Source organism: Strongylocentrotus purpuratus, unplaced genomic scaffold, assembly GCF_000002235.5.
Source record: "Strongylocentrotus purpuratus isolate Spur 01 unplaced genomic scaffold, Spur_5.0 spur5_contig_833, whole genome shotgun sequence".
Taxonomy (NCBI): domain Eukaryota; kingdom Metazoa; phylum Echinodermata; class Echinoidea; order Camarodonta; family Strongylocentrotidae; genus Strongylocentrotus; species Strongylocentrotus purpuratus.
Genome location: NW_022145539.1, coordinates 1,221,735 through 1,248,666, shown reverse-complemented (window position 1 = coordinate 1,248,666; position 26,932 = coordinate 1,221,735). Strand labels below are relative to the sequence as shown.

Below are 26,932 nucleotides of genomic sequence, written 5' to 3'. Positions count from 1 at the left end.
TCCCATTTGCAGGCCAAAACAATGAAAAAGTTAAATTCCAACTGCATTTGAAAGATAATACTAATTTAGAACTTCCCTAAAAAGGTGGGGCTTGAAAATGTCTTCAAGTGGGAAAATAACAACTATTAGTTGTCAAATCGACTTTAGGGCTATAGAGCCCAAAAGTAATAGTCTTGATTTTCAGACAATTGTACCGAATGGTCATACGTTTTATGCTGCGCAAAGATTCAATCAGTCTAATCTTGGCCATCACAAGAAGTGGGTTATTGATGTAGACAAATGCTCATGTACCCTTTACAACTATTTTCATGTATGTTATTACCAAAGAAGAAAAAAAGCCAGTCAGTCACTCAATAGTGTCTGACAATGAAGTCTAGCAAGTAAACAGGTTTCCTTGCATAATTTGAATATAAGGACACTGCTAACGTTTAAATTTCACAGATAGGACATACATGACATATTCATAATTCCTGCAAAGTTCTACAGCATTTGAGGTTGGCTGCAAGAGGGACATTGTACCTTTAACTGATCATGAAAACAAGCTGAGAATATGCCTGTACTAGAAAGTACCATCACTGTTATACAAATACTGAATGTCAGACCTGCCAACCTCTGGAGTTCAAAAAACTGTATTCTTTAGTGTCAAAGTTTTATTTTACTGACAAAAGTTGTATTCTTGAAAATAAACATGGATTGTTACGCGAATCAATGCCCCTTACAGTTTCTACCTACAGGAAGATTTTTTTTTATTGATCATTGGTTGAATATGCATTATTTTGTCATGACTGGTGTGTTCGATGAACCAATAAACATCCCCAAATTGCCGATGTGAGATGCTTGTAGGATACTTTACAGGACAGAATGGACATTTTGCCATTGAAAATGGCGGACGCACACACCAAATATTAATTAAACAAATATTTAAAAAAAAATAAATAAAAAAATATAGTTTTATTTTTGTTGAAAATCGTATTTTATTAAGGAAAATTGTACTGTCGTATTTGCTTCTAAAAATCGTACTAAATACGACTAAATCGTACTGGTTGGCAGGTCAAAATTCAATTTATTGTAGTCATGGTGTCACAAGTGTTCTTTGTACATCACTTTTCATGGCATTTTGAGGAACACCCTATTCATTTATAGCTTCTTGCATTTAAAGAAAACTTTAGTTACCATCACCAGAATACAAAAGAATTATAATAGTCATGAGAAATTGGACTGTATGGATACACAATGATTTTTATCATTATGACTATAGCATGAAGGGTTTCTGAACAGACCAAATAGTTGGTCTATCACCCCCTGACTCCGCCCAAAGGCCATTACTTCATATCACTTGGCACATTGTATGATGGGGGGTTGGGTTTCGCGACACAGAGCCTCTTTTGCCGTCAGATTGGCCCAAAATATTAATCAAATAGCACTAACCATCATGAATATTTGTTCCTCATAATATCGCCCAACCTGTCTCTTATAAATCGAACCCAGTCTTTGAGATGTAATAATAATGATGATAATAATATGTCGTTAACCCAGGGTAACCTCATGATGAGTATTAGAGTTTTCCCATATCATTACCCCGGGTTCCATGATAAGGTGCTCAAGCATCCGAGGAATTTCTCCCTACCAGGTACCCATTTACCTCACCTGGGTGGAGAGTGGCAAATGTAGATTTATATCTTGCCAAAGGACATTAGTCCCGCAGTGGGACTCGAACCACGAACCATGTAGTCCACAATCAAGCAACGTATGCACTAGACCATGACACCTCTCCATGTGTCTGATACTGCTCGTACAAGTAGCCACGGCACCACAAGGCACTTTTTTGGCTTCAGTCCCATTTGTTGAATTCCATGTTCCAACAAGTCTGAAGTCTTTGACAGCATATGCTCACCATGTACCACATTCCACTTCCTACGATGTAACATTAGTTTTAGTTTTCCATCCCAGTGCATGCTAAGTCTTTATCACACACTGTCTTCATGGGATGTAAGTCAGTCCGAGGCACTCGGTTTTATGTTGCAATGTGAGAGTCTGAGTTTCTTGATTTCTTGCTCAGCGGCTGATCTTCTTTCTCGTGCCCTTTCGAGTGAACAAAGCGTGCGAAGGTCTCGGCTACAATCAGAGGGAACAGCATGGTAGCTTCACCATATACCTGCATTAAGAGACATGAACAAGTCACCAAGTATAAAAACAGTGCAGTAGAGTATATTTATATTGTAGCTGCGTTATATAAATTAAACTTATCATCATTTATTATCATAAAACTTCAACTTTATAACAAAAATTAAGAACAAATCTTACTAAAACATGGATTTCAAGATTGCACAGAAACACTTCAGGGTCCTATCAGAACTACTTATTAAATGAAGCACTATTTGCACTGTATGACAACAAGGGAAAAAAAAGCTACAAATATTATCATTTCCAATCCATACTTTTGAATACCATAGACCATATTCTCTGCCTACCTAAAACACATGAGCTGAAAAAAATAGCCTCATTCCCATATATTGAACATTGTGTTCTCACCTTGACAGGAGAAGCAGTCATCTTGATTGTTTCTTGTGAGATTTCAGTAATAAAAATCCACAAATATTATCGTTTCCATCATTTACTTTTGAAAAGACAACATTCTCTTCACAGCTAAAACACATGAGCTGAACAAAATTATCCTCAGTGACAGTCCCATATGCTAACTATTGTGTTCTCATCTTGACTGAGAAGCAGTCATCTTGATTAAACCTCATAAGGTTTTAGTAATAAAAATCAACAAACAGTATCGTTTTCATTGTTTACTTTTGAAAAGACCACACTCTCTACCTACTGTACATAAACACATGAGCTGTATAGAAATCATCCTCGTGAAGTCCCATATATTGAATATTGTGTTCTCACCTTGACCGGAGAAGCGGTCATCTTGATTTTACCCCACGAGATAGCTTCATCTGGTCTGGCTCCAGCATCGCACCCATCAAACTCTTGAGCCGTGTTCAGAAATACACAGAAGTCAGCTCCATTCCTCTACAAAATATCAAGAATTAAAAAAAAAAAAAAAAGTTTTTTTTTTCTTTGTTTATTTTATTATAACAAATCATGAGTATTTTTTTTCAACCTGTATAAAATAGAATTTTTTTTTTTAACCTACGTTATCTAGTAACTTACCCGTTCCTCCCACACTGCGCAGGTCAGCACAAGTGCAGATAAGATACCGGGGAAGACGATAAGACAAGGTTTCTTCCAGCTTCCATAGAGAATGTACAGTGGTGTCAACTAATTCCTTACTTTACTAAACTATTGTTCAGGTTTTTAATGCACTCCCCTGATGATTTGATGAGATCTATGTAGGCACCATCGTAATCTGTTAGATATAGTTTATTGACTCCAAAACTATACTTTCTATTGGAATTTCCAGTTCTTGACCCAATGTATTTGTATGGAGACCGGAAGTGCCTTTGCTGAATATACCCATGGCCAATGCTGCCCTCAATGGCCAAATACCATAGTTGTGGTAGCGAGAAATTGCAAGACGGTAACTACACTAAGGGAACCCCTGCCATTACACCATCGGCACTTTGCTACCCAGTGTCACTCCAAAATCATGATGCTGCCCTCTATAGAAGATGTAGAATGGCAGGGGCCATGGGAAAGCAGGATCAATGTCTTCAGAACAATTACAAGCACAAAACCAATTTTATTGTTTTGAGTTATCGAAAAGTAAAAATCTATTTTGAATATAAAAATACAACTTGACTAAAAAATGTTGCTCAGAGTAGTGTCATATACCTTACTTGTGAACAATAAAACCCTCTTGAAAAGTAGATTGTGCAAACTTTTGTTTCATACTTATTTCAGGTTTTAATTACAGTTGATTAAGTGTACCTGTGGTATTGGCTAAGTGACTTACATACCATAAGTTTTGCATTGTGGAGCGCCAGCAGTTTCAAGTCTGACAGTCATGAGTGCTATACAAGAACCCATTTTTATTATTACCATCATCATCATTAATTATTATTATTATTATCATAATCATTGTTGCTGCATGCAGTACATGCTATTTATGAGTTACATACCATAAGGTTTGCATTGCATATATGATGTTTGACCAGCCCACCACCTAAGATGATCATTCCTGTGTGTGCTGCATACACTGCCTGACTGTTCATTCTCCGGACATCTGTGTAAACAAAAAAATAATAACAATAATTATCAAACAAAATTCTATCTATCATTATCAAAAAATGACTTTATGTCGGAAATTAGTGCATAGTAGAAAGGGAACCTCGTAAGAAACACAGAGTTTCTAAATTTGATTACTTGAAACTTCAATAATTCATAACTTCCTTATTTTTCATCGGATTTTAATCACATTTTCACTGATGTGTTTCTCTCATTATCTGCATCTATGAAAACCAACTACATATCAGGGTGGACTTCCCCTTTAAATGTCAAGGGTGGACTTCCCCTTTAAATGTCAAGGGTGAATTGATAGCCAGATAAAGAGAATAGGCGTACTGGGACCCGTTTCACAAAGGCTTTTTTCAATGACAAATGGCAAAAATCAGTGACAAATCTGCTGATAACCAATCAGAAGCAAGGATTTCAGTAGCTTACAATACAAGCTGTCATTTGTCACTGATGACCAGTTTTGTGAAACACCCTCCTGGTTTACTTACCTTCTACGATATCTAGTCTTAGACCAGGATTCTTGTAGGAATGGAAGTAGAGGATATCACCCAATGAACCGTCCGTTAGGGCAGGACTAAACACTGGAATGTTGTTCTGAAAAATGAAGGAGAAAATCATTCAGCTTCATACTTAATCTGGATTTATTTAGAGCTTAGTATGATACACCATCTCTAAGCCCTTTACAGATATTATTACACCAGTCATTGGATTCATTCACGCACACTGTGCACCATCTCCACTCCCTGGGGAGTATTCTTACCATATGGTCATCGTGAGGGCATTTGGAAATTACTAACACAAAGGCGTTCTTCATTCTACCGGATCCCCATTCCTCTCATGGGTATGGAGTGGCAAATGTAGATAAACGACTTGCCAAAGGACATTAGTGCTGTGTCAGGGGATCAAACCACAACTTTTGCATTTCAAGTCAAGTGCTTAAAGGGATTGGGTAACTTTGTCTCAGATTCTGAAACAAAATCCTGGATTTAGCTCATGCTGCAAGCCGATCGCCTGTCTGATTAATCAAGATATTATGATTGGAAAACCGAAATCAACTTAACGTTTTTTTTATGACACTACAGTCTACTGGGGAAATAGAATATGGTAATACCAGTCACTCAAAGATTTTTACTTTTTTGGGCACTTCTTGATCATTTTGAAGCGCAATTTTTTTAGGGCTTCAATGTTACGCCATATCACAGACACTGATAACACGTAGGGCCGTGCATCTCTGATTTAACACTGTTAAACGATGCCTTTAACCCACTTGACTACGACACCTCTAATGAGATACTGAATGAATGAAAGAAGGCATAGAGAGAATGAATGACATGTACCTTATATGCCCAGTAGTAGACAGAATTTGGATCATCGATTTCTTTGCCTAATCTAGCGATCATCTTGGATGGTGTCCAGTTGATACCCTGTAACATAAACACATAATCGTTATGATGATGAATGAAATCCATTGAAGAGCATGGAAACTGCCAATATGATTATCATGATTAAAAAACAAAACAACAACTAATAATTGGTTGTATATATCATGCCCTTTGGAGCAATATCATATTTTGGGTTAAATCTATGTCAAACTGGTGTAATAATTATTATCATTATTACGTATTTGGCATCACCTGTTCCTAGGAGGGGAAAAGCAAACTGATTCACTGTGACCCTAAGGTCTCTCCTCCCGGTATAACTGATTAGGGGCATGCAGGTGGACCACTACACTGGGGTTTCCCCTACTCTTATACAAATAGTGCTGTGGGCTCTTAACGCGCAAAGGTTGCGACTCTCCTCTACACAGGGTCTCCATTTAATGTCCTATCCCAGGGACAAAGTGTTTTCCATTGTAACAACGCCTACGTCTATGAATCAGGGGAGCGGCTCGTTAAAAACACAATGCAGGCTTCAGCCATCCGCCTGGGTTGGATTCGAACCCACAATCTTTGGTCGACAGGCAGACGCTTTTAACTGAACCAACTCGCCGTCTCCGCGAGTTGGCTCAGTTGGTAAAGCGTGTCAGGCTCGTCGGTGTCTCATCAAAACCCACCTCTGTGTTCTGTTCTACCAACATCTGATCTAAGATCGGCATCAGCCAGTCCTCAAACTTGCAGTAGTTCTCGTTCGGAACCAACAGGTTGCCGATCCGATTGATGCCTTTAGGTCTCAGGTCACGACCTCTCAGGCTGAAATCACCAATATATGTGTCTCCTAAACATTTGATGAAGTCTTCTTCAATTCCTCCTGCACTAGAAACTATGCAATCGACCTACATGTAACGGAAGAAAAGAAAAGAAGACAAAGTTTAAAGGAGATGGAGATAAAGATGTATAGAGATGAAAATGAAATAAAGGGATAGAGATAATGAACTTGCCAAAACTCTTTCAGCTAAAAACAAGTTTGTTCTTAAATCAGTTTAGATTCCTAATATAGTCAAACCTGTCTACAGCAACCCCCCAAGGGAAACAAAAAAATGTGCTTGTTGTAGACAGGTAGTCTTTGTAGACAGGATCCTTTAGTACATGATTCAATGAGAAACCATTTTCAAGGGAAACAAAAAATGTGTTTGGTCTTTGTAGACAGGTGGTCACTAAAGCAGGTTTGACTGTATTTGCTATTTTGTCATAAACCATGGCACACACATCCATTATTATACAAAAATATCACATGGCTCTTAGTTTTTTAGATAACTTTGAAATGGTCAAAAGCCCTTTCCACTGCGTTTTGGGCTTCGGACAATTGAAAATGCACTCAGAGTCAGAGCAAATCTATGATCTGTACATATATTTGAACTCATACACAGCTAGACCTTAGCTTCTCACCAAATTGTGTTGGGCTAGGAATCTAAAATTTTCTCGGAGACCTGATGAGATAAGGTTGGAGGTGTACCCCAGGAAGATGGTACAATTTGACTTGAGTCGCCCGCAAGGATTCAGCTCAGCTCCCTTCTTAGCTTCCTCTTCATCGTATCCTTCTTCTTTCTTGGATATCTGAAATGAATCATTTGTGAATTGAACTTGGCGTCATTACCTACGAGAAAAGACATCAAGCTAGAGACTTATAAATCAGAGTTACTAGCACCTAAACCACCAGATAATCTTGAATGTTTGATTAAACTAGTCAGTTATTATTTGAAGTTCTGGGCCAGTATTCAATTCAATACTTAGAATAAGTAAGAAATTTACCAAGTAAATGGCTGAGGTAAGAAGTTAATTTATCTCATATTCAAATTGCATTTTTAGACTTTTACTGTTATTATTTGAAGTTCAGTAGCTTAAAGCCCCACTGCACTACTTTAAGCCACTTGCGCCCTCTATATAGCAAACAATGCCTAATCGGTGACTGTTAGTCCCCCATGCCCATGGTCCCTCTTATGTTAATTGACAGCTGATTTGATGAGATAACCACCTGTCAGTGACTATGCAGGGAGGTCTAATCCCTCCTGGCTAAACTAGTGCAAAAATGCTTTAGGCAAACATATCTTTATCTACTTAACCATACCCAATAGTGTAGACCATAGCTTATTGAGAGAGAAAGTTGTGACACGCACATATACGCCTTACAAAGAAGAAGAAGAAGAAAAAAATCAAATATATAATTGCTGCATATACCATTTTTTGAATTTCCTCAATAGCCAGTCCTAGATTTGTTGCTTGGAATCCACATGTCTTAAACGATTGTAGAAGCTTGTGATAATCAATACCCTCGTTGAAATCATAACCTTTGACCTTTACAGAATCCTTTGGCATCTCAGAGCTCTGGACCATGACAGCTGATGTTGCTAAGTCTGGAGGTGCAGCCATCTTACTAGCGATTCATCCACTAGTTTTAGAAATGTCTGAAAAAAAAGAATGTTCAATTTTAACACCCCACACATACTATCCTGGCTGTGTGTATCAAAACCTCTTCTATTGATAGATCTACTCAACATTTTAAAAACTCAACTGATTTCACTTAAAATCAGTACTTTAGTGACAATTGATGACACCTAAATAGCAGTAAAATACAATTTTTTCAACTTCCGATGTTAGAAAGAATAATTTAAAAATCCAAATTGTGAGTCTACTGTCAAACTTACCGATCAACCCCATCGGCATAATTGTGTGCATCTGTGTGTTGTGAGTGTATTGACTAGTAGTAGACTATTCATGTATTTAAAATGCTGCCTATTAACACGTAGTGCAGTGCTAGAGGTCAATACGCATTAGCATTGACTCTCTATGCTTTGCTTGACTCTGGAGTGACCCTACCCAGATCAGAGGCAACAAACGAAAGAGACAGAAACTTAATTCGGTCTAAAAGTTAGACTCTAGATTCTACCCCCAGCTCAGCACATCATCACATGCTCTTTAAAAACAGAATTGCATTCTTTCATACAATGCCTCCATGTTTCTTTTCCTGGTGATGCTACATCACGTCTGATACTGATAGCATTATTGGTATTGTATTTGTAATTGTAAAAGTTAGATTTGTATGCGAGTGGTCCAACTCTGTCTAACATTAAAGTTGATACTCTAAGCAAATAAATGTCCCTTAATTTGTTACCTACGGCAAGTATATGTTATTTTTAAGTTTTTCAATTACTTAGTATATCACAAAAAAATCCTGTCTACTCGAAATCCTCAATTGAAATGTCTAAAATATCCGCCTCTCTTTGCATAGAAAATCAGTCACGACGCTGGTCTACTATTTATGACCTCACGTCCGGGAGAGAGTATATTCACGTACCCGGATGTTCCATAGCAAACATGTGCAGAGTGATACGATTTTCTGCATATTTTTGTTTCAAAGGCTGAAAAGTCTAATAAATCATAATTCTATGTACAATTCTTTACCTTCCCCTAGTACTTCATAGTATTAATATCAATTCCCCTTTTAAAAATTATGACATATACATGCCAACGATGTGCTATTAGTCGATGTAATTTTTGTTTTGGTGTTGAAATCGGCCCAGGCACGGAGTGAACAGTAGCTGTCTACCCATGCACAGTTCATTACCATACACTACAGCGATCTCCCGATGGTTTCTTCTTCCTTTTTCCCCATGTCTTTCGCCTTCCTTGGCCCTGAACATCCTTCATCTACCAATTCTGACACCGGTAGTCAGGAGCAAGTCTTTGTTAGTTGTTTTTCTTAGCTGGCAACGTCGCTTTCATTCTCTTGCAATTGCCGATAAACATATAACTAGCGCACGTACGTTCCATCACAAGCAAGCAGCCGCCTAGAGCAGCGGCTTGGTCTTACCTCCCGATTCTGCTCGCTCCACGAACGTTCATGCAAGAGCCGCATCACTCGCCAAAATATTATAGAGGAAGCGCGCTTGTATGATCTCGTTCAAGTTTGATATTTTACAACATAAAATGTTTAACTGGTACTGTATCCTTTTTTGAGGCAGTCACACACATCTATGATAAGTACTATCATAGTTCTAGACCTATTCGTTTTACAAAACTGCTCATGTACATCTGATGACAATACAATGCATCCGCCTATTCATAAGTGCACGATTTAACTTTAATTCCTAAGCAGTAAACTCGTCTTAAATCTCTACCAAATAGGTGAATATGAGGATATAAAAAGAAATCAGCGACTGGAAAATGTTGCTTCGTTATTCTTCATTCAAATGAAAACAGAAAATCCATCAAATATACTCCTTAACAACAACAAATCTAAGCTCTGACAGGATAGCATTTACGTAGGGATATCACTGCCATTCACTCTCACTGAGCCCATGACTCCCGTTTGTGACGTCACGGATAGAGGCCCGACTCTACGTGCACTTCCGGGTTTCAGACTTAGATATTTTGGTAGAGTTTACTCGAATAAATTCATTATTCTAAACTTGTTTTGTCGGGTGGACACCATTTGGTGTTATTATGGGGGTTAAAAGCTTTCTATTTATGTAATTATCTCAGTATTTGGGATTGTCTTAGAGTATCAACTTTAACAACAACAACAGTTTGAACTTTGATTTAGAAAACTTCACTGATGATTTCTTTTAGCATGTTTAGTCTTACACTTAGCTTAGACTAGTCTCGACAGAAATAACCGTCTGATATGGGTCATTTCTTTAATAAAACTGACATTTGTTGGCATTCCCCATAGCCATAGAGGCTAGAGGCTTGATCTAGAGGCGGTCAGTGGAGCCAGATGCAATCTCAGCGGAATTGGAACCACCGTCGACATGGTCGATATCAGACTCAGAGACTGAAACTTTCTTTCGGTCTAAGACTAGTCATGCTAAGTATTAGCCTTACAATTGATCATAATGCATGTGGCATATTCCTTAAGCTTTATAGACACAAGACATTTCATAACTGGATAGTATCTTACCAAAGAAACAATATTACAACTTCCTTATGTTCCGTGTTTGGCCTTGCTGAGCTGAAGCGTAGCAGTCGTGTTTAATGTACACAACACTAATCTCATACAGTGGTACCGTTATGCAACCTGTACGGTGTAGTAGAGAAGACAAATCTTTACAGACTTCTCCCCCTTCTTTTTTGGAGATGTTTAAATCTCTATATTGTAACGGACACGATTTTGCCACCTTGGCTTGACACGGAGTATTTGTCAGGATGCCCGTGTCTGGCCTGGTGCTCCCCGTCGTTCGTTTGGACAAAATATATGCCCGTAGCTTGATGGCTGGATTTCTTCACTGCTCACGTCACAGGGCGTATATCAACAATCGTGCATCCTTCGACTGCAATCGGTCACCCCAATCGTTGTGCACAGCAACAGTCAATTGAACATCCTTCGAGCAATCAATCAATCATTCATCTCTTCTTAATCACTCAATGTAATTTCACTGCTCTAAGAAATTAAATCAGAATATTGAATTGTAAGTCAAAAGGCTTTAATGCTCACCTGGTCAATGCAACAGGTATGATAACACGAGTGCAAACTTCAGGTTAGCCTCGGTGAGGCTGGCCTGTACAACGGATATAGTGCAGTGGAAAGCCCTAAATACACAATCCTGCCCATCTTAAAAATTTCCCTATACATAACCGTATAAAAGAACAATTATGTCCTCGTTAGTAAAACAACACTTCAACACAACATTTCTGCTAATCCCATAAAATCTTCACATATAATCTTCAGTATAACCCCTTATTCCTGATTAGATCACTACTATACAAGTAATATCCCCAAAAGAAATATGATAATTGCACCAACATGATCAAAATATGTAATTTATGCTCATTTTCCTTCAGTTTGGTAATTGCTAAATCAACGATGCTCCATATTGCTATAGCGCATGCGCGTACAACAAAAATGCTTAACCTTCGTCCAATACTAAAACCCTGATTTGTTACAATATAATAAATGGCAGTAACCAGTGGAGTAATGTTTTTTCTTCGGGGGGGGGGGGGGGGGGGCAGAAAAAAATCTGCATCACCTCTACTGTTACATGTTACAAATTCAAATTCAAATACAAACTTTATTGATTTCAATCCAAACAGATAGGATCATTCTCAATTTTTGTACATTGGATAACAAATTTCAAAGTATTCTAGTGTATATCAGTTTAGTTTATTTTAACCATAAAAATGAAACATGTACATACAATTGAGTAACATAGTAAACATAATACGGTAAAGGACACCCTTAGAAACAAATTGCTTTTGGTGGGGCCTTAAAAAGAAAAACAAACTTCACATAAATTATACAGTTTAAAAACTTTAAAATAACATGATACGTACAAACCATAGTATATCTCTATGGTACAAACACACATGCACGCTCACTCATACACATTACATTCAAAATATCCTCCTTAGCTCAAACTTGTTTACATAAATCAATAAATAATAACTGTGTACATCGTACTTTAAATCGAAAAAGAGTTGTATTTTCCTTGATATCATTACTTAAATTATTCCATTCCTTAATGCCATTTAAATAGAAAGAATTTTGTGCATTTGCCGTACGAACTTTAAATAAATGTAAATCATTTTTCTGACGAGTAGAATACGAGTGAATATCACTATTAATAACAAGGTTTATATTAGGAATTTCTGGCAATAGGCGATTTTGAAATTTAAACAAAAATATGCGAGTATTAAATTGAACCAATTCAAAAATTGGGACAGTGTTTTAACAAAAAGTGGCCGTGATGGGGCTAAATAATCAGATTTAGTAATAATACGCACGGCTCGTTTCTGTAACAAATAATAAATAAAGTAGATAATTGAGTAAAAATAACAATAACCAGGAGTGACACAAATTAACATACTACTGCATATGTCTCACCTGAAATACAATACAGGGATGAAAAGAAATTATATTACTCATAATACTTATTCAAATAACAAGAATAAAACAAAATATAAACATATATACAACATGACAGTAAAACAATATACATATGTTTTATGATTACCAAATTTAGATGATCCCGACATCGAGATTGATAAAGGTAAAACACAATCAATGATCTACTAATTTCGCATATAGTCGTATTTCTATATCACATAATATACAACCAAAATATATTAATAGTACATGTATAAATTAAGACGCCGCGGAGCGTTTCAATTGGGGGGGGGGGGGGGGGGGGAGGCGAGGGGGTAAAGTATTTGCGATCAGGAAGAGCGTTGCGAGTGGAGCGTTATTTGTTTGTTTGATTGATTTTATTTCTGCGTTCAAAAATATACAAATTCAAAGTCAAAGTACAAAATTTCGAACAATAACAAATACAATGAATACAATGTTTACAAAAGTAATTAAATGAAAAATCATGTACAATTATATCATTCGCTAAACATGTACGAAGCATTTGACGTGGGGTCCAGGGGTAAAGCCCCGGTGGGGGTCAAGGAGCGGAGCCCCCGGAAGCTAGCTCAGGGGTTTGGCCGTTAATTACGGTCAGATCAGTATATTTTGATACCTCATTATTTTGTGACACTGGCAGGTCACTTTTCTTTCTTTATTTCTTTGTATTTATCTTTAACATACTTTCCCATACTAAAGGGTATTTCAAAAAAGTGTACTCCTAAACAACTGTTGTAAAATTGTAACCCCTTGAGCATTTTGAAGTGTGATAGGGATTACCATCTAAGTTGTTGACAATGTAAAATAAAAATCGAATTGCGCTTCTGATGTAAAATTCACAATGTAAACATTTATTTCAATAGAGAAGCAATGAAATCAACCTGTATGCATATATACACTTCCAAATGGTCATCATCAGTCCTTTCTTGGAATAAAATAGTTACATTTCAAATTTGATATATTTTAAATGATTGATCGATTGATTAATTGAAAAGGTTTTTATTATGATTGCACTTTGCAACCAAATGGCTGAATTATGTACAACATACATTGGCAATAATACATACAAATGTGGTATGAAAAACGGATCAACTTTGATAAGATCAAGATGCTGTTTGCACAAAGTATATTATATTACAAAATTTATGACCAACATGACTAAGGCAATAACAGACAAAAGGTATAAAGACAGAGAAAAGGGACAACGGAGATAGAGTTATATGTTGTGAGCCTGTGAGGTGACACAAGAGTAGGTAAAAGGATGAGCAAGCAGTCCCTTTGAGATCTTACTTTCTCATACACGTTCTTCTAACAAACTTCTCTCACCCCTCCCCCCGCCCGGCCCCCCGCACACCCACACATCACTACACTGAAAACTCATAGCATTAATCAACAAAGCACACTCCTATACCGTGTGAGTCAAAAAAAAGTTTACACCTAGACAATTGCTAATCAGTTATTTTAAAAATCATCTATGAACAGTAAATTATTATACATCTTACGAAAGAGCGTTTCATCCCAAATCATTTGGTATCATTTCTGTAGGGTATGTGTTCATGCGGATTGGATGAACGGGAGGCATTGTTTGGGAAAGTGCAAAAATCGACTTGCGCCAATGTGTTTACAAAAAGTACACAATGTACAGTGAACAGGTACTAATCTATATGCAAGACACACTAAGGGACCAGCAGGCGCGCCGGAAGCAGTTTGGGATTGGTGGGCAAACATTCCAGGCCGGGCTCACTTTCCAGTGGCGTATTAAAATAATGAGCAAAAACTTTTTTTTTTTTTTTTTTTTTTTTTTTGGGGGGGGGGGGGGGGTAGAAGAAAAAAACTGCATCACCACAACTCTTACATGTTACATGCAGGCCCCGCGGAACGTTTTTCAAAATGGAGTACGATCAGGTAGAGTGCAGCGAGCGTAAATTTGTGTGGGGTCCAGGGCCTTTGCCTCCGGAAGCTCAGGCTTTTTAGGCATTAATTTACGATCAGATAAGCATATTTAAATACCTTATTTGTGACTTCACTAATTAGCGGGGGGTCCAGGGGGCAGGACCTCGGAAGCTCAGAGGTTTAAGGTATTAAATAACGGTCAGATAAACATCCAGGGGCCCGCCTTAGGGACCTTGATGGGGTCGAGGGGGCAGAGCCCCCATGAACTCATGGGTTTTAGGTATTATTTACGGCCAGATTGGCATTTGTCACCTCCTTTGTGACATTGACGGGTACCTCATTTTTCATCTCTCTTTTATTCCTTTTCTCTTTAATATATCTTTTCAAAATCGTGATGATTGAGGGGGGGGGGGGGGGTAGAGCCCCAGAGCCCCGACGTTCCGCAGGCCCTTACATGAAGGCTTCTATATGAGCATATTTTTTCGCCCGACTGTAAATTTGGGAATTTGTAATTTTCCTAAAACGCATACAAATGTACAATTTACCAAAAAATCATGTCATTCCAGTAACATTCGTAAATCACTGGTATCAAATTAGAAACCCCCCCATCAGTACGCCAGCGTTCAGGGGCTCAACTGTTCTCACCTCTATAATAAAAACACACACACGCTTTCCTATCCTCTCACAATATTTCTACGATATGCGCGTATCGCTATAAAAACATTTATTGATATTAGGGCATGCGGAATGTATAGTAAATTTAAATCCTGTTAACTTTGCCTTTCTTTGAATGGAATATAATGTGTATGTTATTCAATTCGGGTTTTATTATTTGTATGTTCTTTCTGCAAGTACCCCCCCCCCCTGCCCCCACACTTCCGGCTTCTATGGGGACCAGCTATGCGACGTGAGACTTGGCAGGTCTGGCCGTGTGCGTCGATATCGTGGGCACCCATCTCGATCTACTGAAGATCTTAAGATCGTTTCAATCCAACTCGCTCTAGATAAGCTACCTCTCGCTGCCGACTATGAACAAACACGACGGAAGCAAACACGATGAATTATTGCCCCCCCCCCCGGTCTGGCCATAAGGGCTAGAAGAACAACTTAAACGCGTATACCGGCGCGTACGTACAGTAGGATTTTGAATCATTTTGAAAAAGTACTCCCTTTTCTTGAAAATGGCCCAAAATAGACGTTTTTGAACCCCTAAATGCGGGATCGGGCGGGCCGCGTCCGTAGTATAACCACCCACCTTTATACGCGTTTTCTTGGTCACGCATGCTTACAGTATTTATATTTAACTAAGACCCCCGGGTATAAAAATCACTTAACAACACATCGACCGCGGATATTGTTTCCTTTCTTGGCATCCTGCACCTTTGCTTGGAATATTCAGTTTTTACATGAGAACGGAATCACTGTAAGTACATTGTAGAAGTAGTTGTCTTAGCAGTGTAACCCTGGGTATATCTGCCTGGAGGTGTGCAAATGGACCACTACACAGGGCTTCCGGATCCCCCACTTTTATATTAATGGTGTAGTGGGTTCTTAACGGGATCCCCATTGAACGTCCTATCCGAGGGACAGAGTGTTTTCGACTGTATCAGGAGAGGGACACGTTAGCACACAACGCACGCTTCAGTCATACGTCTGGACGGGTTGGATTCGAACCCACGGTCTTTGGTTCCACATGTAGACGTTTTGCCGACCTTTTGCCGAGAGAGATAGATAATAATAATAATAATATCTAGCTTTTATAAAGCGCTTAATACGAATGTCTCTAAGCGCTTTGCAAATATACTATTAGTATTACCCCGGTTATTGGATTCTGTGGTTGCCCGCACACATTCTGTGCACAATCTCCACTCCCTTGGGAGCATTCCAGCCAGGCGTTACTGGACGCTCAAAAACTGTTTGACCAACAATGACGGTGGCATCCTACCGGGTACCCATTTAACACCTGGGTGGAGAGTAGCAAGTGCAGGTTAATATCTTGCCAAATGATATTAGTGCCGTGTCGGGATCTCTAGTCAAGCGCCTTAAACCACTCGACTACGACACTCCAAGAATAGGTTTATACACTGTTGCTCATAACGGTGGAATATTTTTTTTTATCCCAATTTATGGAATTATTTTAAAAATAATTTAAAAATACTAGATCTAAATAATAGTATACAGTCTCAGATTTTATTGAATAATAATTTGCCAATATGTAAGCGGACACTTTTTTTTTTTTTTTTGTCTCGAAATTTCAAAATTTGACATTTTTCTTCGTTGGGGGGGGGGGGGGGTAAGGTCACCTTATTTAGGTTAGCCGTGGGTATAATTTTTTTTTTTTTTTTAAATTTTTAAAAAAAAATAATAATAAAAAATTAAAAAAAAACCCAAAGGGGGGGGGGGGGGGTTTAGGTTTTTTTTAGGGGGGTTTACAAACATAAAAATACCAAGGGGGGGGGGGGTTAAACCCCCAACCCCCCCCCCCTGCGTACGCCCCTGTATATATATATATATATATATATATATATATATATATATATACTACCATGTAATTAACCTTAAAACTGCAACATCACGCTTAATTCTGAACATTCAATTTTATTTCTTGATAAGTTGATTACTTCTCCCCTATTTACACGTCATTCATTGAATTGAGTTGAATTGAATAGAATTGAATTTATTCACCACTTCCATAAAAACAAACAAAGGCAAATAATACAATAATTTCTTGCAAACATAGATACACCAATGAAATGGAAAATACACTAAAGGTAATTACGGAGTGGTTGGATAATCTAAAAAGTTACAAAAACTAATAGGTAGATGATCCTAAAAATGTACACACAAAAAACAAAAAGGGACAAAGAAAATACACTAATACAATGATAATTACACACACACATAATTGCGTTTATTAAATTCAAATTTTCTGCATCAGGTGAAGTTTTAGATTATGCTTAAAATTGTTTAAAGATGCACACTGTTTAAGTTAAGGGGGTACTTTGTTCCGAATAGTGGGTCCTTGGCATAACAAGATACTATTTGAAAATGACGAATGCCCATATATTACACGAGTGCCTGCTGAAGTCCTCGTATTATATCTATGATTATCGTTATTGCTCTGAAATATATTACAACGAAATTCTGGTAATAGGTTATGATAATATGAATACATAAAAACACAGAGTTGAAAATCATGTTATAATGATATTTGGAGAATATTCAGTTTCAAGAATAGAGGTCTGGTTGCATATAATAGTTTATATAACAGTTTACACAAGTTTGTAAATGCCCGGTGAGGCTGTTATTAAATGTTGTATGGTCTGTACATACAAGGTATTTATTGACAAATAATAAACCAGATGATGTTATGCTCTTTAATTTCCTAAATAGATTCATTAAGAAACTCGTTGTAATAAAATACACCAGCTTGCCTTCATATCTCGAGGGTGAGGGAAATTTGTATTATGATGAGAATTCCTTATGACGTTAGGTTTAGGGCACAATGCATGACATAAGACCTGTCAGTCGTCAAAAAATTAAATCCACTCTGATTGACAACACCTTTTATTTTAAAGATACTATGTCCCTTTTGCAGCCAACATCGAATTCTGTAGAACTTTGCAGGAATTATAAACATGTCATGTATGTCCCATCTGTGAAATTTAAACGATAGCAGTGTCCTAATATTCAAATTATGCAAGGAAACCCGTTTACTTGCTAGACTTCACTGTCAGACACTATTGAGTGACTGACTGACTTTTTTCATCTTTGGTAATAACATACATAAAATGAGCTGTAAAGGGTACATGAGCATTTTGTCTACATCAATAACCCACTTCTTGTAATGGCCAAAATTAAACTGATTGAATCTTTGCACAGCATAAAACTTACGACCATTTGGTACAATGGTCTGAAAAATTAGACTATTACTTACTAGCTGTTTAGCTCCTAAGTCGATTTGACAACTAATAGTCGTTATTTTCCCACTTAAAGACATTTTCAAGCCCCCCTTTTTTTTAGGGAAGTTCTGAATTAATATTGTCTTTCAAATGCCGTTGGAATTTAACCTTTTCATTTTTGGGCCTGCAAATGGGACATAGTACCTTTCGGTGCTTCAAATTCCCCCACGAAAACCCACTACTATGAGATTTTAAATTATGCCTCAAAAGTCAGAGTATGAATATTGTCAGAAATATCATGCACTTTTTACAAAGTGATTGAAATGAATTAAGTTGAAGCCTGGTATAAAAGTATATAAACTTGATATGATGCGGTGTTATTTAACAACAGCCTCATTACGATCACAAAGCTACTCTACTGAACACAAACACTCAACCTTATTTCAAAATAAGTTGATTGATATTCCCCTTTACAATTTTTACAATGTAATTTGCCATATTTTGCACTTGTATCAAATACTAAGCGTCAATAGTAACACAATATGAATTCACGTTGATCACAATAAGACAAATATTTTTTTCCACTCTTGATTTGTAAAACAAAATATTGATGTATATACAATACCTATTAAGTTTCATAATACAATGTTCATGTACATGCATATAAGCAATTGCATCTTAAAGTGATGAATATACAAATCGTTCTAATGTTGTAGTAGAATAATCAGTAGATAATATGAAAAAAAATCATCTTATTAATGAACTTTTTATCAATTTGTCTTGATGAGATGTACAAAGAGATAAAATCATCGTTTTTTTTATTTATAAATATTCCAAGATGCTTTTTATTTAACCGATGACTTCCTTCTTTAACTCATTCATATCTTTGAAATCATTTCGACATGAGCAGTGTACTATTGGAAACATCCAACCATTTTATAAAAAAGGAGACAAGAACTGTGTTACTTAGAAACTCATCGAACATCTCTTTGCAGAAATTTAGGCAACAAACACCAAGCATTGATTTTATGATGTCCATACTTAGTTTGATTTTATTTGAAATTGGCCACCATGCCTCTACATTTGAGTAAATTACATTAATCTTCATTCTCAACCTCCCCTTCGTAACAAGAAATAAATTCAGTTAGAGAGCTTGCAACAAAGTGTTATAGACCCTCTTAAAAAGGAGCTCAAAATTCGCCCCAAAATTGATAGCAAAATCTCACTTAAAATGTATCGTAATGTGAAAGAGGATGTCATTTGAGACACTTTTCTGCAAAACTTTTCAAAACAAATATGTTTGAAGTCGAATATTGATGAAAGAATACAAAATGCGTATAACAGAAAGCGCAAATTATATATTCTTTTCTTAATATTTGTCTTCGAATACATTTTGGGGGAGGGGGGGGGGGGTGGAATCTGTGCAGAAGTGTATCTTAAATGACATCCGCTTTCACATTACGATATAATTTAAGTGAAATTTTGCCATCAAATTTTTGGCAACTTTGGAGCTCCCAACACTTTAAAGTGGCTTTAAGATGACTGGTATGCATTTAATGCATGCTGATGGTATCAACGCGCTGTCTTCTAACAGGATAATCAAGCACTTTTCAAACTCTCGTTGCATTTTCTTATACACCCTGCATAGTAGAGAGCAGAGAAACAAGAAATACCGTTTCTTTTCATTTTAAACCCTTTAAAAATACTTTGTATAGGCTATGATTGGGGTAATGATATGATTGCAGACCCCTCAGGGAGAACAGTATTGATACTGATGAGGCGGCACTGGGTAAACCAGACATATTATTATTGTTATTGTCATCATGATATCCAAAATTACAAAATTTGATAAAAATAAAAAAAATGGTAGATTTTTTTCTTATCATATATTATTGGTCCAGGTCGACACCTTTAACATATATAACGACATGAAGGTACATGGCTAAAGGGAAAGTGGAGAAATAAAAAAAAGGGTGATTTACTCAGAAGTACCCAAAATGGATTTAGCTCCTCAAGTTTTGGAATGAAACCGATTTAGATTTAGCTCCTTTTGGAATGAAACATGATATTGTACCAAAAAATCTTCATACTTCCTGATGAAATTTTAGAATGTGATATAGTGCATTTTGTCCCCATGTAGGAAATCATCACTTTAAGACAAAAAACTCAGTTTTGATAAAATATGGTCTTAGCTCCTTTTGGAATCAAGCTCTTCATAATTATGCGAGAGTAAAAAGACCGAGCTTTTAAAGTTTCGCATAATTTCAAAATTCAAATCCTAAAAAAAAAAAAAAAAAAAAGGGGGGGGGGGGGGGGGGAGGTTGAGCTTCTACAAGTGCCGCCCGTGTGGCATGGCCCCCTAAATATCCTACCCCCTTCTAAGACACACCACTGATCAGAACTCAATGACCTGTGGATTAACGGTGTTACAACGCTTTCTGCAAGTAGATATCAAGGATCGAAACTCCTTGAGCCTCCACCAGTAAATGATGCTATTAACTATGTAATTGGTAATTATCATCATCTCTTGTGCATAATGAAGGCAAGCACTAATAGCATCACTTGTATTATCCGAGTAACACCCATAACCTATGGGGTACAGCATAAAGAAGACAGTAGTCCCTAATATTATGCAGAATGTCCGCAGGACACGTTGGTTTTCCTTCTTGCGCTCTTCCAGCTGGCCGTTACCGTTGTATTCTACCTTAGCAACGGAGCGATAGATGAAGAGGTAACAGATTGATGTTGTTGCTAGGGAGATCGTGATTAGGCACATAATTACAAAATTATAACCCTCGAAAGTAAATTTGATAATGACTACGCACCCTCCCGAAACGATCCATGTTACGATACAGGTGATGACACATCGAGTGGTAGTGATGATGTTCTTCACGCCGAAAGGGTCAATCGTGATGGTGATAAGCTGATAAATAGCTACCTGTAAGATGCTCAAGTTGGACACGAGTAGAGTCGTGAAGAGCACTTCACCTACTACACCGACGAAATATATGATCGTAAGATCCTATAAATATAAATTAGAACATAAAAAAAAATACGTGTCATCGAATATTGTCTAAAAACACGTAAATAATACATTTCGGGGAAAGATATTTTGTACACTCAGTACAAAGTTTTCGGCTAGCTTTTGTTGAGATCTTCTTTTACAGAGCATAATACTTTGTCATATCCCCATCGTCAACAAAACAATTTTGTACTGATTGTATAACAAAAACAATCTAGTATAGTTTGTTTTACCTTTAGTCAAAACGGCAAGACCAACAATGGACCGAACACAAAATGACGTCACCCTGAGGGGCCACGACTTTGTCGGTTATTGGTTGGTTTGAAATGTGTGTGTGTGACTTCACTTGGGTATTATCATAAACTCCAAGAAGAAATGGAAAGTAGTTCTTAAGCTATACAGAGCTCATAAACACGGTATACTCATTAGAACAATAACCAAATATAAAGGCAAAGTAGGAAGTTATGAATGATTTTGATATTGAACCCACATTGCACAGGCATAACTTCAATGGCAGTGTCATTCATTTGAATTGTCAAAGAAACAGATTGAATGTGTACTACGCTTCGAAAAGAAGCACATAAGTTCCTCAAAATACTTCTATATAATTATATACTTTCTGTGTTATGTACTTATTGTATACATTCGTTTCTTCAGTAACGTTGTCTGTTGGATACAGGTCATCACATCACGATAACAGATAAATAAATGTACGATTTTAGGACATAGGACAAATAACATAAAAACTACTCCAATTAATATATATATTTTTTTGAAAATTAAGCATACCTCTTTCTTGAATTGAATTGTCTCGTAGATTGCGAACACAAATACTCCTGCTAAATCAGCGAGAGCGAGGTTGAACGGAAATATATGGTGTTGTTTACGAAACCGTGGATGAGAGAGAATGACAAGTAAAGTTGACGTAATCAGTATGAAGGCAATCGCAAGTTCTATTAGTGAAATGATGAACATAGCAACATAACATGCTTCTTTATCTTCCAACATGACTACTTCTTGTTCTCTAATGCAGCTCGTTGTTGTTGTTGTTGTTGTTGTTGTTGTTGTTAGGTTTGTTGGAGCTATCCACCGATTTCAATAATTTCCGCAAGGCTACGTGTGGATCTTAGACGAAGTGCCCGACTATAGAATCGACTCTAAATGACAATGGTGTGGTGTAAAGAAATCATCAGTATGACAAGACTAAGCAATCAGAAGTGCTTTCCCTCACACAAAGCACAGTCGAAGTGCACATCCTAATTTGTTCAGATGCTCTCTGAGATGCATCCGTTTCGAGTGTGATGCCAAACTTTATGCTCCGAGAGAAGAGTATCTTGAAGTTGAATATCATGAATTGGATTTAGGAAACAACAACTCGTTGCCATGACTACGATAAACCTGACGATATGAATGTGCCGTGTCACCAGGGGCGGCGTTCCCGGAAGGACGGGGGGGGGGGGGGGGGGGGACACGTCCCCCCCCTGAAATTTGAAAAAAGTGCATAAAGAACAATGTATAGCAAATACTGACTAAAGACTGCAACACACTTTTAGGCTATGGAGGGCCCAAGAGTGCAGCGTTTAGACTAATAAAAATGCAAAAATCTTCTAGCTAGGTCGCTACGCCCCCTCGCATAATATCCTTTAGAATGTACAAGTAAATATTGTAAAAAATCCGTATTCCGTTGGTATCACCGTGACCCACTAGCATACCGTATTTGCCGGCGTATAGGCCGCAGTATTTTTGGAAGAGAAAATATCAAAAAGTCGGGGTGCGGCCTATGCGGCGAAAGAGCAATTTTTTTTTTTTTTTTTTTTTTTTTTTTTTTTTTTTTTAAGTTTCGATTTATGGCGCTATGCCTGGCAATGTCTCCCAGCTCAGTAATCAGTGTGTTGACTCACCACTCGGAAACTACAACAACACTAAAATTTGACTGTCATCTTGGTTTGAAAGTAATCTTTCTAATAGATCTCAATATGTAGTTTATAATAATAGTTCCTCAAATTTTTTTCTATAACAAATGGTGTACCACAAGGTACACCACTGGTACCATAGGTACTTTATTGTTTTTAATTCACATTAATGATCTTACACATTCTTCTAAAAACGACATTGTTACTATTATTTGTGACAAGTTTACAAGCATAAATCAGCGCCTTTAACTGTACCTCGATGTTAAATGAAGGTCCTTCCACGCGTGGGTTTTCGCCAGCAAAACAACAACAACAAAACAACCAAATTTTTTTTTTTTTTTTTTTTTTTTTTTTTTTTTTTTTAAATGTCAAAATCGGGGGTGCGGCCTATGCGGGGGTGCGGCCTTTACGCCGGCAAATACGGTACTCATGTAAAATAAAACTCAAACTTGTTTTATTTCTAATTCGATACCCGTGATGTACAAATATTGCTGAAATTACTTGATTATTCGTGATGTTTCCTCACTTTTGTGTAATTATACGTTTTTTTTTGCGTTAGTTGGACAATGAAAAATCCCCAAATTTACAGTCAGGCAAAACATATGCTTATTAAGAAGCCTACATGTCAGGGTCAACGGAACGGCATGGCTCGGGGGCTCGAGCCCCCCTTTTTTTGAAAAAGTATGTCAAAGATAAATAGAAAGAAAGAAATAAAGAAGGAATAGTGGCTTGACAGTCACAAATAAGGAATCAAAGTATGCTCATCCGACCTTAATTAAAGGCCTAAAACATCTGAGCTTGCGGAGGCCATGTCTCCGGACCCCTCCAGGGCCAAATGACGGGCCCCAGGATGCTCACTGATCGTAATTTAATTCCTAAACCCTTGAAATTTTAGGAGCTCCATCCCCTGGACCCCACGCCAATTATTGTCCTTCCAGTGTCACAAATAAGGTATCAAAATATGTTCATCTGACTGTAAATAACTGCCCGAAACCCCCAGATTCTGGGGGCTCAGGGTGGGCCCCTGAATGTTCATCTGAACGTTATTAAATGCCTTAGCTTCCGGGGGCTCCGCCCTTGACCCCCTCCGCCGGGGCTTTGCCCCTAGAGCCCACGCCAATTTACGCTACATTCTACCTGATCGTAAATACTTTAGCCCCCCCCCCCGCAGTTTGAAAAAACGTTCCGCGGGGCCTGCATGTAACGCGTAAGAATGGTGGTGACGCGGATTTTTATGTGTGCCCCCCCCTCCAAAAAAAGGGAGAAGTTTTTGCTCATTACGCCACTGGTGATACCAACGGACTACAAATTTTTCCTCGCATTTCGTTCCCCCGGTCATGAAAAGAAATCGCCGCCCCTGCGTGTCACTCAATGAGTGCATGTAACCAGTGGCGTATAGCCAGGCTCCAATAACTGAGTGGGCCGCTGCTATCAGAGCGTGAAGAAATGGAGTTATTAGATGAGTAGAACGCAAATTAATGAACCTATCCATGCGGAGACGGATGTGTGAGAGGATACATATATATCTTCTCTTCGGGCTCCTCATTTCACTTTAACCCTTTTTGTTTCTCTTCGTTTCCCTTTACTTCACCTTTGGTTTACGTCAATTGCCTATTGCCAATTTAATACGTTGATACAAAATTAGCTGAATAATTAAAACAGTTACAGAGGACCTCCATTTGTTATAATGGGCACTTAACATATTGCTCCGGTTGTAACATTATCGCTCGTTGGACCAAAGCCAGCACGGTAGCTAGTTCGACGTCACTACCAAACTAGCCAATCAGCTATCAATGACGTCATATTGTACGAGGCGGCAAATATATTTTGTGAAATTATCGAAAAATTGACTATTTCTAATCGCAAACTAGTTTTATTTCTGTATGGAAATGCAGTCATTGTTATCTTGGCATGCATTCCTGTCATCAGAATAGGGTAAAATACGTCTTACATGATTCAAGGGGTCTATTTTGCAGGGAAATTGTCAATTTCGTAGAATTTTCCACTATCTTACAGGGTGTGCCATTGGGTATATGTGAACCGGGTGTGCGGGAAATGCTGTGTTGGGGAGGGGAAGTGAGAGTGTTCGTGTGTATTTGTATTTTCCTGCGGTACAACGTATAGTAGGAAAATGTTGAATATGCGGATCCGTTTAATGATTACGTAATAGGAGTGGCGAGACGCCACGATCCCGCAAGGCGGGATGGTTTGAATAACTTAGGCAGGTGAAAGTTATTGTATTGAGAGGGAAAGGAATGTTCAGAAAGGCATAATAAGAAAGGGAAATGGGTGTGGTTGCCATTCTAGCTTTGTCAGACACTAGATACACGACACAAATTTTAATTGAAAATTTTAATATTGAAATTCCCCTCGCTGCCGTATAAATAAAAATACGTGTCCGGGCGTGGGGCAAAAAGGCAAAGCCCCATGCAGGTTACGGATCAAAGCAGATCAAATTTAATATTTTGCAATGTTCTATACAACGTCAGTATATACCTAGGTGTAAATGTTGACGATTGAGATTGAAATTATGCAATGTTAAGAATATTTACATTTGATATTTTTAAAATCAAGAATGAGCTTAAAAACTGAAATCATTTTGATGTTCAAAATTAAATAATAATATTGTCCAAGATTGTTCAAGAAGATACAATTCGAATAAAAGCTGGCTTGGTCGGTCTGGCAGGCTTTCCCATAAAGTTTGATATTGATGTAATCTGTGAGTCAATTTATGAGTAATGAAGGATGAGAATATACGGTAATTGTATGTGTGTCAGATGGCTAATCATAAATCTACAATGACGAGTAAACTGTCTACATCACAGTCCACAGATAAATATGTGCCTTCAACGTATATAGCAGACGGCAATCGGCGGAGCAGACGACACTTGATAGTGATTTTGTATGTGAGATTGCCGGAGTGTTGGCTGAGTCAGTAGAGCGTCCGCCTCACAACCGGGAGGTCGTGGGTTCGAACCCCGGCCCCGCGTCATACCAAAAGACGTTAAAAGATGGGAGTTGTTGCTAACCTTGTTTGGCGTTCAACAATAAGGGATAGATCGAGCAACGTCGATCTGGCGCTGCTCAGTGGCTGCCGGGCTCACGATGAATTGGGCAAAAAGAATTTCCGTTTCGGTTTAATAAAATTTGGAGTGGACTATTAGGCTATTATTATTATTATTATTATTATTATTATTATTATTATTATTATTATTATTATTATTATTATTATTAAATATAAACTACAAGAACCTTTTCCATATCTTTAAACTTTCATTGATATCTGATAATTAAACAGTTAGTAAAATAAACCTACCAAACTACATAATACAATGAAATACTTGACTGAAAGTATGGGAGTTTAATGTGGTGCACAATTGCACCCCTCTGTAAAAAAATCGAATAGTCCATGGTGTGTCATGAATATTCATGTTTTTGCTTACCTCGGCAAAATGTTTACTTATATACTACATGGAAAAATTACGGTGGGTGTTTGCTGAAGTGGACATAATGAACCAAGCAGAACTAGTTGATCTTCCCAAAGCACCTCGACCATAAATATCTGGAGAAGGTATAGTTGCCAGGATAGTGGTTGACGGACGTAAACAAAATAGTTATACGTATGTCAGGTCAACGAAGATTTCGTGAATATCTACTAGTTGTTACAAAAATTACATTATGACGCATATCATTTAAACACAGTGATAAGATCCATGATTTTCCTTCTTGTGATAAAT

The 26,932-nt window shown here is 37.6% G+C and overlaps 1 protein-coding gene across 1 annotated transcript; it reads right to left on the bottom strand.

Annotated features, from left to right (window-relative positions):
• Positions 1–1,814: 1,814 nt before the first annotated feature.
• On the bottom strand, positions 1,815–10,637 carry LOC763984 (deoxyhypusine synthase). Its single transcript, XM_030984361.1, has 9 exons — positions 10,525–10,637; positions 7,803–8,029; positions 7,014–7,181; positions 6,242–6,460; positions 5,526–5,612; positions 4,677–4,782; positions 4,074–4,177; positions 2,899–3,024; positions 1,815–2,155 (listed from the first exon to the last, which is right to left on the bottom strand). The coding sequence occupies exons 2-9, from the start codon at positions 7,992–7,994 to the stop codon at positions 2,015–2,017; spliced, it is 1,143 nt and encodes a 380-aa protein (XP_030840221.1). The 5' UTR covers positions 7,995–8,029; positions 10,525–10,637; the 3' UTR covers positions 1,815–2,014.
• Between the last annotated feature and the right edge of the window lie 16,295 nt (positions 10,638–26,932).

Bases quoted from the DNA above. Each gene is read 5' to 3' on its own strand.
- LOC763984 (XM_030984361.1), bottom strand. From the start codon at position 7,994: ATGGCTGCACCTCCAGACTTAGCAACATCAGCTGTCATGGTCCAGAGC. The intron at 7,182-7,802 runs GTATATGCAGCA...GATTCATTTCAG, and splicing joins TTGAGGAAATTCAAAAAATG to ATATCCAAGAAAGAAGAAGG. The intron at 5,613-6,241 runs GTGGGTTTTGAT...TTTATGTTACAG, and splicing joins TGGTAGAACAGAACACAGAG to GGTATCAACTGGACACCATC.